The following is a 12,247-nucleotide window of genomic DNA, read 5'->3' on the forward strand; positions in this document are numbered from 1 at the left end:
AAATAAGTTGCTTCCTCACAAGCTTCCGGTTGCCGCCCTTGCCACCCTTCCCCCAGAATAAGCAGCTTGGATCATTCACGCCACCCTTTATACATGGACTGATCATGTCTGAAAATCCTTCTACTTGTTTAACCCAAACGGCACACATAACCACCACGACGGCCATGCCTGCCCAGAAACCAGTAGCATTACTCCTCCTCCTGATGATCATTGCCATTGTTTTGCTATGGTAATTTGCAAATGGTGTGCATTATTAATAATTCAGCTGCTTTCTGGAAGTTATAACAACATTCTAGCTACATTTCCAAAGATAGGCAGGCTTGCGCAACACTTTACTACGCCTAGGGCGTGGGATGCTTTGCTTTTATCGGCATGCATGCTCAAAATTGGCATGCATACTCAAAATTGGGTGACTTATTGCATAGCTATTTAGCCTCACATTTTATATGATGGTAGCTAGCGGGTTCCTCACTGCACATGTTTTAGTAATGCTAATTCAGATTTAAGAGCCACATATGTATTGGGAGGGAGAGACTTAATTAAGATGAACGATCAGAAATCCAAAGATGAGAGTACGTCATCGAACAATTAGACAAGAGAATGAGGCTCCAAGCAATTAAGAGTATTTTTTTTTTTTTTTTTGAGTTAAGATATTTAATTTATTCATTAAAAATAAAGAATACATCATAAATCGATCTACTATCTTGGGTACATAAGACAAATAATTAAGATCAAGTGATTCAAGTAAGGTAGCATCCTCATTACACTTTTCTCGCTCATTCATCATCACACTTAAAGTCATAAAAGACTATGGACAATTACTCTACGGAAAAGGGAAACAACATATCTATAATCTATGGGATACATAAGTTATAGGCATTTATTCCAGAAAGGGTACGTCTATTGCCACCTCACAAACAACTTTGTTCACCCCACGTTCTCTTCACACCCCATTTATATTTTTAATTATAAGTCTACTTTGTTCACCTATTTACAATCCTTAAAATACACCTTTCTCAATTCTACTTTGTTCACCATACATTCTCTTCTCCATTACTTCATAATTCTGAGTGTTTTAAACTGATCTATTCAGAGTGTTTTAAACTGATCTATGCATTGTTTATAAATACGGTACAATTGTCCATGAGAATTTACATACAAAACCGACATGAAAAATAATAAGTAAAAGGATAAACGGAAGCGTCAACAAAGAAAAAAAAAGAAGAAAAAGAAGAAGAAATACAAACAGTTCACCTTATCTTTAGGTTGAATGCTAGCGTCTTCAGAATAGAACGACCGTATATGATAATTAAATTTGAGTTAAGGTTTATGAAGTACGTACGTGTTCATCCAAAAAAAAAAATTTGTAATTTTTAACAATTTATTATCCGTTGCTGTAATTTTACATCATGTTTTTTTGGTCTTTCAATAAATCAATCACATGTGGGGTGAGCAAAATGGTTTGTGGGGTGACAATAGACGCACCCTTCTAGAAATAATGCATACAATATATATAGTAGCTAAAAGTGCGGTCATATATGACTTAGACTCAGTACTGTCCTAACGTATGAGCATATTTTCTTTACAAATCAAGTAGAAAATATCATTGATGACTGACAAAGCAGAAGGATTACAAAGATAGAGGTTACAAAGCAAATCATTTCACTACCTTGCGTACAGAGGCAAATAAGAACACGCGATTTACCAGGGACTACATCCTCGTTACAACCATTCAAGTTCACTTAACCAAGCAAGCATATAATCTTAGGCAAAAAGCTTACAGGCAAATCAACAACTAAAGTAAAATTCAACCATGCCACCTAGAGCAGGCTTGTTTGCAAAAGAACCCAATATCTATGGGAAAGCATAGATGATAGACAAATGTGGGGATCTTGACTCTTTGTCATATGGTTTTTTTTTTTTTGGACTGAACTTTGTCATATGGTTGCTAGTTGCAACCTTCGATGGCAGGGTGAAACTCAATGTTCCGTATTTGTTATCTACTTTGCTGCCGTCCGATTGAACATCAGACAACATATATGCTCTATCGTGCGATGTAAAATCAGACAACGTACAGATGCGTTTTGGTTGTTTGCTGTGTGATTTTATCATTCATCAAGAAGATCAGAAGTCTGGACAAAGAATAAAGTATTTTTTTTATAGTCAGCATGTTCTTAATTGACATCATTTAGAATAATACAAGTTTCTTTTGTCTGGTGTATTAACAATGACTGCTGACACACATTTACATAGTTTCTGATCTATATGTCATATAATAGTATCTATGTAATTGATACATTGTTGATCACTATAAGCTCATCACATCAATTTTGATATAGATATGATTACAAATTCGTCACTGCATGCATATTGGTGTCATTTGGTTGCTCTTACAACTTCGCTTTCCGGGATGTTGTTTGGCCTGTCCTGCATCGTGTTGTTGCGCTACAACCTCTTTGATATGGATTTGCACTTCCTGGCTCTGGCTCTGGCTTTTGCATTCCTTTATTACAGTTTTGTGGATTTTCAGCGCTACATTTATGCTTTGCAATAGCACCGTAGTCTATATACTTCTTGTCATCTGCTCCTTCAACCAAAACTGATACAAACATGATTAGGAACAAAACACTCATTGCTTTGAACGCGGCTGCCATTCTTATTTTTGGATGAGAGATTGTTATTTTTTTATATTTAATTTATAAGCGCGCCGTTGGTCTAAAAATAGACACAAATTCAAAGACTGAATTAGATGTGTGAGTTAAAATTTGTTATTGCCTACTGGCCTAGATTAAAACCTCTTAGCTACATATATCCTAAACATAACACTATCGTTGGAATGTATAGGCTAAGTTAAGATATTGTTTGTTCGCCTCAACTTTTCTAGGTTATGTTGTTATATATGCAAAATCTAGGTAAGATGATCTTGAAACTTTGCCTATTGGCATGCATTGCCTCACATTGCAAATAAACATATATTGCTTTGGGTCACCTTGTAGATTACACGATTCTTAAAGAATATAATTGTATATGGTTTAAATGTTTAGCTAACAACTTTGAGATCATGGGTTCAAACCTCATTGACATATGTAGAGTGTGAGTTATTAATAAAAAGTTTTTTTGGAAAAAAAAAAAATTTGTATATATGGTTCAAATTACATTACAAAAACATTGCAACTTCAAAAATTATACTAAAGTTAATTATGTTTTTGTTTCTTGTGGATCCTTCACCTTCGGATAAGAGGATAAGCGTATTCCTTACATCATTCATATTTGAAAAACTAATATCGCTTAATCTTTTATTTATATATTTCATAAATATGTGCTTGTTTATGAGAAAAGCTCTTGCATTATCATTCACGAGAGCTATCTTACTTCAATAAAAGTTAAAAATGAGGGACATGCAATTAAGCATCACCGACAATGCAGAGGAACAATGTCTCATGATAACTAGACCCGACTAATAATTGATAATATGGCTAGAATAGAACAAACTCCAATTAACAAAAATGCAAATGCTAAATAATGTATTTGAAACAAATCAAATGGGATCAAAATATATAAAATTCAAGCATGCATATCAGCCTAGCTAGCTAGCACCGATTGTTTCAGTGTCCGAGTACGACGACATGCGGATCTTGCTCATCAAGTGTCCCTGTTGCTTCTGAGTTTTCTGTTTCCGGGTTTGGATTAACTGCATTTCTTTGCGTGAATGTCACTGCAACCTTGTTCACAACCTTGTATGTGTCATCAACATCTTGATCATGTTCTAATTCATCACTGGGACCTTCCCGGCATTGGTCACCTTTGTCCGACTCGCCACAGCCTTCAATGTGAGCCTGCTCGGTGACTTTGATACAGCACAGGCTGATGAAAAGAGTAACTAGGCAAAATAAAAGCACTCCTCTTGACACAGTCATTCTTAATGTTGCAACAAAGAGACTTTTCGAGCTTTTTTGAGCTGGAGGAGTGTGTGTTGCTGTGCGCGTGTGTGTGTCTGTGTGTCTGTGTGAAGTGTGAACCTTCGGATTTCAGGTATCTGATGAGCTTAAATTGATAGCGAAAATTGGAGTGATAATGGAGTTGGGGATTATTTTGTGATGATGGAGTTGGGGATTTTAAAGAAATTTGTTTACTAAATTAAGCTGTAGTGTGCCTTGAGGGGTTGAGGAGTTCTAGTTGAGCTAGTCTTGAGGCTTAGCTTGCTTTTGAAGGGGAAGACTGCCCTATATGTCAGCCTTGTGATGTGCATCATGGATCTGCAAAATGCCGACATGTCGACATGTAATGCGTACATGACTCGTCTCATTGATACCAAGCAATAAGTATATACAATGCTTAAAATTTGGTTACCTAATGAGAAAGGACGATTGTCTAGCTAAATTCTGTTTCTTTTATTTGGTAGTTAGTTCTGTTCATACATACACAAATGGAAAACCAAGATAGCCAGTCTTCTTACAAAACTGTTCGTTCATAAAAAAACACTATTTTGTATGGTACTTTTGTTATCTAAACAAATCAAGTGCTACTGTGCTAGTCCATATTAATCAGATAGAGAAAATTTTATAAGTGACCAAAAATAAATAAATACATTGTGTTACACAACAATGGTTTGCCTTCAATTTCATTTTACAGTCGGATGGTTAACTTTTGATTTGCAATTGGATGCTGTATAACCAGTGTCAGTACATAGTATCCATGTCAACCCTGCAAACCTAGAAGGAAATGACCGAGGATATGTGCCTAGCAGAATCGGGGTGATAGCCTAAATCCACTGTCGAAACAATTCAAGGCATGTTTTTACTTGAAAATGGCTACTCATTATGACCTCACATGGCACAGTATTGTTGATGCTGCTATCATACTCGGTGTGTAACACGGTAAGCTCAATCTTCGATGCAGCTCTTCCAAGTTATGTAAATTTTTAGCTGATGCGCACAGAAGTCTGGTAACCTTTTCAGCAGCAACAATCTGTTTTTCTCGGAGGCCAGTGTCATGTATCATTTTCCTGTGGTGGATCATAAACTAAGTTCATGTGTACTATGGAAAGTACGAACCTATGAAATTATAGATTACCAGTATTTCAATACAACACTTAAAACCAAAGAAAAGAGGTCGTGCCTATGGTCAGAATGAAATGTCAATAAAACTTACGAAGTTAATGACGCAAGCATTGCTGGAGTGCATGCATGAAAGAGTGCTTCAGGTATAATAGCTGAATCCAACAAGATATTTGAGAGGGAGATATAAGATATCTTGGCTTTATAGCGGATAATCCACTCAGTTAGAAAATGAGCTCGATAAGCAACTACACATGGTAGCCGTGCAAGCTGCAACTCCAAAGCAACTGTTCCAGAAGCACATAATGCAACACTACTTGCCTGCAAAAAATGCACCTCAAATTATCGAGTAACAACTAACAACAGATAATGTAGAATATACATATTTAAACAACTTACAGAAATCCAAACTATGAGTTTAAAACTTGGTTTCAGAAATGTCAAGATACATGCCTTGTTGGTTATGTTCAGCATACCACTAGCTATGGAAAAGAAGTACCAATATCACATTTTGCCAATAGACTGGTAGAAGTAAGAGAACACAATCACCACCACCCAAAAAAACGAAAAAACAAAAAAATCACCACCACCCAAACACAAATAGATAAGAGCATATCTAAGTTTCTAACGATCAATATATGTAAAGTTATTAACTTCTATCCACTTTATCCAACACATAAGCTGACTGTTATAAAGATAGTACCAGTATAGATGATCTATAACTTCTAATTTAATCCCTTAGCAATAAACTATTTATCAGCAGAAAACTTTGCTGACTACTTGATTACTATACACTAAATATTAAACAATTTTGCTTATAAGGACCATCCTTCCATATGTTTGGGCTAATGCCAAGATTAGACCTATTAAATTACAACGCAATGTGACACAGGAACGGCTATTCTTTGATTTGCATCCACAGAAACCAATAGGTCAAACTTATAATGGTAGTCTTAACAAATGAGTACTATCATCCACAGGATTTATTTGTCCTTACACTGAATGCGTCATATTTCTGGTGCAGAGATCCTCCCGGAATCAATATAGCAGGCACATGCCACTTGTTGGTAAATCCAGTGACAAAGTCCTTCACATGCTGATTTGAAGCGACGTGGATCAGTGGTACCAACTCAGGCAAGGAGACTTGTAATAGTTCAATGGTATTTGCAAAGAGTGAAAGCATTCTGGTGACCTCCTGCAATCTGCTTCCCGGAAGCAAGGAAATGATTGTGGCTCCTTTGCAAAATAAAATTCACAAATATTAGGTTTTTAATAATGATAGAGAAATACAGCCCCATCGCACACACAATGTCACAAACAAGTGTGTAAATAGAGTTTATGGAGAAAAAATTATCAGACAAGATATGAACATCAGTAAATCTTACCTGTAGGTATTGCATGATTCCTTCTGAAAATTTCAGAGTTTCCTTCTATTTTCCATTCATGTGGTGAAGTATCCTTGCAGAGACAATATGATGTATTAGTACTCATATACAAATGAAGTTAACTTGAACAGCAAAGTTTAGTTGTATACTATGTTTATGTTTTAGTTGTATACTATTTTATGTTTTGCTCTCGACCTTTTGCAATGAAGAAGATCAAAATAGGGATCTGCTACATCCAGTGCGAAGTACTATTCAGTACATTTACCAAAGAAAGAAGAAAATGGCATACCAAATTCAACTCGCACACATCCTCCAGTATAGGATGGCCAACAAAGGTTGCAACCAATCCATTTGATCTGCAAACTTCTTCTTCATTTGGAAGTATACACAGGAGATGATCCACAAATCCAGCTAAGCCTCTGAGTCTTGCTTCACCCCCTTTCCAAGCCCAGAATGATGGTGCTACATAATGGAAGTGTACTGGAATCTCGAAGCTTTTTTGACTGTATCTAGCTGCAAAAAGCATGTCTCCATTTTCCAAACCATGCATATCACTAGAGGATGACTAAACTCCAACAAGGTGGTTTATATTACCCCGTAACTGCTTCAGAAGACGGAAAGAGAAACCCTTGGAATCCACTGTTACGACAACATGAGGTTGAAACAGAAGAGCAGCTTCTATTGTCTCCTGCAACTTCACCTGACACAAATGTTACAGAATTATAACCCTTTGGCCAAAACAAATGCCAGGATGCACCAATCCAACAATAAATTCTATGAAATATAGAATATTAAAAGACACAAATATAATAGACTTGGACAGTAGGCCTATGACACTCACTCTGAGTTTATTTAGATGAGGCAATAACTCCAACAATCCCATCACGGCAATATCCTCCATAGGAAATACCGATTTTAATCCTTGACTGGACATCATGGTCCTGAACAATATGGAGCGGGTGAGAGAAAAAAAATACCTCCTAGACAGTTAGAGAAGTGTTTGTCCAAAATCATTGAAACCGCAAACTTTTTAGGAAAACCACATTTTTCTACAGAGTGCATAATGTCATCTCTATGAAGATTTCTTTCATTAAGAAAAGATACGGACACAATTAACGTAAAGCCAATCTTCAACAACTCACTAATCAAGTAGTCAGGTACATTAGATACATTTGGCTAGATAGAAAGAAATAGTCAACTTGGATTGACATGAAGAAGCTACTACAATAACCACATTGAAAAGGATCTCCAAAGAGAATCACTTTTAACTTTTAATAAGACTGCCCGGACAGTAAATGCTTACCCTCCGACACCAGAAAAGCGGACTGGCACAGGAGAGAGCTTCTTTAGAGATGACATCAGACGAGAGCCAATAGTGTCACCAGAAACCTCTCCAGAAACTACAAAGACCCTCAGCTCCCCATCTTTAGCAGCCATGTCTAATACACTTCTTCTTACTGATGTATATCTTCTCATCAGCCTTGAGAATCCGACAATATTCCCACCACCCACATTCCATGTTGTTCTGAACGACATACCGAATATCTCAGCATTCTGGTTCATAGCCACAAGAAAACAACTTCATTAACAACAATCATAGGAGCCCACAAACGCAAATTTACTCGAATCATATCAGTTCAACTTAAATATAGCTTCTTAATCTTCCGTTTCTCTTATCAAATTCCTTTCGTTGATGTAAATAATTTTCGAAAACATCCATACTGAGATATGTATCAACCATTTGGGGCATTAATTGCAATTTCAAACGAATCATATCTATCAGGTTAAATGAAAACCAGTGAAAGCATTATACTAGCAATCCCAGTCCTAAACTCCTAATCATCTTCTACAAGTATCTTTTCAAACCAAAACCTTGACATTACCGAACTTGGTAAAGCAGGATAAGAACAGTACAAAAGTAACTGTAGTTGAGTTTACATTCAGATTCCATAAACAAAACACACCCAGTTAAATTATCATCAGTTAAGCTGAATTAAGTGATTTCTAAGAGTGAAAAAAACTGAAGCAGAGTTCAAAGTTAGAGAGGAGAAACTTACAGTTAGAGAGGAGAGACGAAGTGGAAGAAAGTGAACAGGTGAGAGTCTCTCGGCTGGCTTTGCTTAAATATGTGATAAAATAGTTAAAAAAATAAAAGGAATGTGGGCTTAAGTGGGTTACGCGGAGCCCATGCACGGCTAGGCGGAAGTAGAGGAAATGGGCCCATGCGGGCTGGGCTTTAATAAGAATTGAAAAAGAAAATGAAAGGCAATCTGGGCCTAAGCGGGCTAGGCGGAACCAACCTATGGCTAGGCGGATCGTAGATTAATGGACCCACCCGGGCTGGAGGGTCCCACCTTTAAAAAAGAAACTCATGTACTTGTTCGACTTCTCTGTCGATGGCCAGCCGAATCTGCGGCCTCCTCCAACGCCGTTCTGCTCGCCGGCGACCCGACCTGACCGGAGAACATTGATGGGACTAATCTCCGAACGGTGTGAATTCGAATTCAAAGTCTCAGTTTTGATTGTTATCAATATGCTGAACATGACTCATTGAAACTCATTTCAATTCGATCATCCATGCATGGGAAAATGCTCGAAGAGAATGGCTTCATCATAATTATCTGTTTTGGTTCCTACAGTTCCCATGAGCGATCAATCAATCTCTTAGAAAAGGAAGGAGTAAACGCCATTTATGGTTCTACAAATTTTGTTGCATAGTTATTTTGATTCTTCCTTATGCCTCTGTACGTGCTTATTGTTGTTTGCATAACAATATAGAGATATTTTGCAAGATTTGAGGATGATTACCAAAACTGCAAATCTAAACACATGAACATTATTCATGTGACATGAACATTTGTAATGTTGTCGCATATATATTAGTATGCTGGCTATATGTAAATAAGCACCTTTCCTATGCTAAGGCCGGTGCTTCGTTACAAAAGCAGGGTAGATGGTGAGTGGAGATTCCAACTCATATTTTGGATGTATGGTAAATACTTTTGATCAACGACTAAAATGACAAGCCATCGTCAATATGCTGATATATGATTTAGGATCTACGCTGCTCAAGACACTCTTGTCACACTGCTCGAACTTGTTCTCAGCGATCTTCTCTACTAGCTAGGCAAGTCGTTGCTACTGGTTTTTATTTACAATGTCAGATTTGCTTCAAGAGGGGTCACCGTGCAGCAGTATTTTACATGCATGCATCATTATGATTGTGTTTTCATCAAATTAATCCATGTTCTTCATTGCCACATGGTATTGTTTCTCAATTACTGCCACCTTTTTTTTCCTGGTTAGACTACCTACTCGGTCTGTTATCTTCATCAAATGCTTGTGGTTTCATCTTCAGCAGATTTCTATCGATTTAGGCTCCTTGTAGCGTTTCTAAATCTTTTGTTGCTGCTGCAAACATAAGGGGGATGTTAATTAAGGTTATATTAGATAAGAGTGCGGTTATTGGAACCTCCAAATTTGCTCAGTATACCTCTCATTATCTCTACACCTCCTTTTTACTTTTTAATATAAACATTTTCTCACTAGACTTCATTTTAAATTTCTAATATAACCTTAATTATTTATTGACATATATTTCAATTAATTACTTACTTTAACTCTTATTCACTCAATAAACCTCTCTTTTTCTTTTCTTTTTTACCTTTTTGTTTTTCAACATCCATTATCCCTACCTTCATTTTTTGTGATTATTTTTTTCTTTTCATGCAAGAAAATGTTATACCATGAACTATTATATATATCCTTTTAACTTTTGTTTTTCTCTTTTGTACGTGTTAATTTTTTTTTTTTGAATAATTTGATCTCTATTTTATACCTGATAATAAATTATTTTAATAAATATATATTTTCTATAATCAAGACATATATATATATATATATATTAGAAAATATTTATGCAGCTTGCAAGTATATGCGTTCAACATGTATGATAATACAAAATTTTATGTCACACGATCGAAATTTGATCATTATTTTAGCTCTTATGAACTATATATATTAATATATACATATGCTTTAATAAAAAGAAATTAGAAAACGAAAATATATAAGGAAAATAATAAAGAATGTAGGGCAAATTACACATAAGTCCATTTTGAGACATTTTATCTCACATAAGTCCACCCTAACATTTTTACTCACATAAGTCCACCCAAGCCTAAATAAGGTTTTGATTTAGGTATTGAAGTTCAACATAATTACAGACTGCCATCCAACAAAAAAATTAGATTTTCTCTTTTATATTTACAAAAATGCCACTAATGTAAAAAGTTAACAACCACTCTTCTCCCCTGAAAAGTCTCTGACAGACCTCCAGCAAGGTCTCCGACGTACTCCGGCCGACCTCCGGCAATGTCTCCGGCCGAATTTCGATGAGGTTTTCGACGGTTACGAAAGCTACTACTGCCATTGACAAAAGCTATTATCCCTAGCTACAAAAACTACTACCACCGACTAGAAAAACTACTACCACCGACTACAAAAGCTACTACCGCCGACTAGAAAAGCTACTACTACCAGCAACAAAAGCTACTACCGCCAGCAACAAAAGCTACTACCACCGACTAGAAAAGCTACTACCACCGACTACAAAAGCTACTATCGCCAGCAAGAAAAGCTACTACCGCCAGCTACAAAAGCTACTATCCCTAGCTAGAAAAACTACTATACACATAAACTAAAACTACTATTGTGAGAAACTAAATCTACTATCGCAGCAGCAAGAAAAACTACTATCGTTTACAAGAAAAGCTACTACCGTCGGCAAGAAAAACCACTATAGAAAAACAAAAACTAGTACCATCAGAAACTAAATCTATTATTGCTAGGAACAAAAGCTACTACGATCCGCAATAAAAACTACGTACTATCAAACATGATAAAAACTACTACCAAGTAATATTATATCTACTCAATATGTCGAAATATACAATCACAGTGTCAAAAATATACTAGCACTGTGTTGAAAATATATTATCACAGTTTTGAAACTATAAACCTTTCGTTATCATACAAATATGCTAAATTCATTGCCTTTGTGATGCATCTACTCCCTAACAGATCGATCATCCAAGCATTAATTCTCAATTGAAGCCCCAATTTCCTTCACAAACCTATGCGAGGCCGTGACAAACATCTTCACCACCGCGATCACTACAAAATCACATCGAGATTCACCACCGCATCAACAAAATCCACAAACGCAAATCGATTCCACTCCCTCACAATCTCTTATAGGCAAACAAATATGTAGCTTATCACAGATTTGATCGGAAACGTGAAACAATTAGAATCAAGCAGATCTGAATCGGAAACCTAGCGAAGAAGAAAAGAGTACCTTAGATTCGATCAGTGGGTGAGATATAGTGAAGAAAAGCGCGGGAAGTAAAGCGACGGAGACATAGACCTCAGAATCGAAGTCTGGGAGATGAAGAGTACGTGTTGCCAACGTCGACCTGAGCTTCAGAGAGAGAAACCTCTGTCGTCGAACAGATCTGGTTCTTCTCAATCAGAATCCATCAACGTGAGCTTGTACTTCTTGATTGGAATCCGATTCGTTTTGGCGCAGTCATCATCTTCCTCAACGACCGCCTCCGACCATGATGTGTCATGAAGTTGAGGCGATGGCGGCGTCCAGGGAGTGTCGTCGTGGCAGCGGCGGCGTCTTCCGATGAAGAATGGAATGAGAGAGAGAGAGAGAGAGAGAGAGAGAGAGAGAGAGAGAGAGAGAGAGAGAGAGAGAGAGAGAGAGAGAGAGAGAGAGAGAGAGAGAGAGAGAGAGTA

General features: G+C 36.8%; 1 protein-coding gene across 1 annotated transcript; it reads right to left on the bottom strand.

Annotated features, from left to right (window-relative positions):
* Window positions 1-4,752: 4,752 nt before the first annotated feature.
* Window positions 4,753-8,005, bottom strand: LOC101312182 (lipid-A-disaccharide synthase-like). The gene is made up of 8 exons (XM_004305918.1): window positions 7,746-8,005; window positions 7,284-7,383; window positions 7,037-7,142; window positions 6,732-6,955; window positions 6,443-6,515; window positions 6,055-6,293; window positions 5,152-5,378; window positions 4,753-5,005 (listed from the first exon to the last, which is right to left on the bottom strand). The coding sequence occupies exons 1-8, from the start codon at window positions 8,003-8,005 to the stop codon at window positions 4,819-4,821; spliced, it is 1,416 nt and encodes a 471-aa protein (XP_004305966.1). The 3' UTR covers window positions 4,753-4,818.
* Window positions 8,006-12,247: the final 4,242 nt, after the last annotated feature.

Source organism: Fragaria vesca, linkage group LG6, assembly GCF_000184155.1.
Source record: "Fragaria vesca subsp. vesca linkage group LG6, FraVesHawaii_1.0, whole genome shotgun sequence".
NCBI classification, from domain to species: Eukaryota; Viridiplantae; Streptophyta; class Magnoliopsida; order Rosales; family Rosaceae; genus Fragaria; species Fragaria vesca.

What these genes read in the sequence shown, in the direction of transcription:
- LOC101312182 (XM_004305918.1), bottom strand. Translation starts at nt 8,005, where the DNA reads ATGAACCAGAATGCTGAGATATTCGGTATGTCGTTCAGAACAACATGG. An exon ending in CTCATCTAAATAAACTCAGA is followed by an intron (nt 7,143 to 7,283) that starts GTGAGTGTCATA and finishes CATTTGTGTCAG; the next exon opens with GTGAAGTTGCAGGAGACAAT. An exon ending in GAATCATGCAATACCTACAG is followed by an intron (nt 6,294 to 6,442) that starts GTAAGATTTACT and finishes TATTTTGCAAAG; the next exon opens with GAGCCACAATCATTTCCTTG.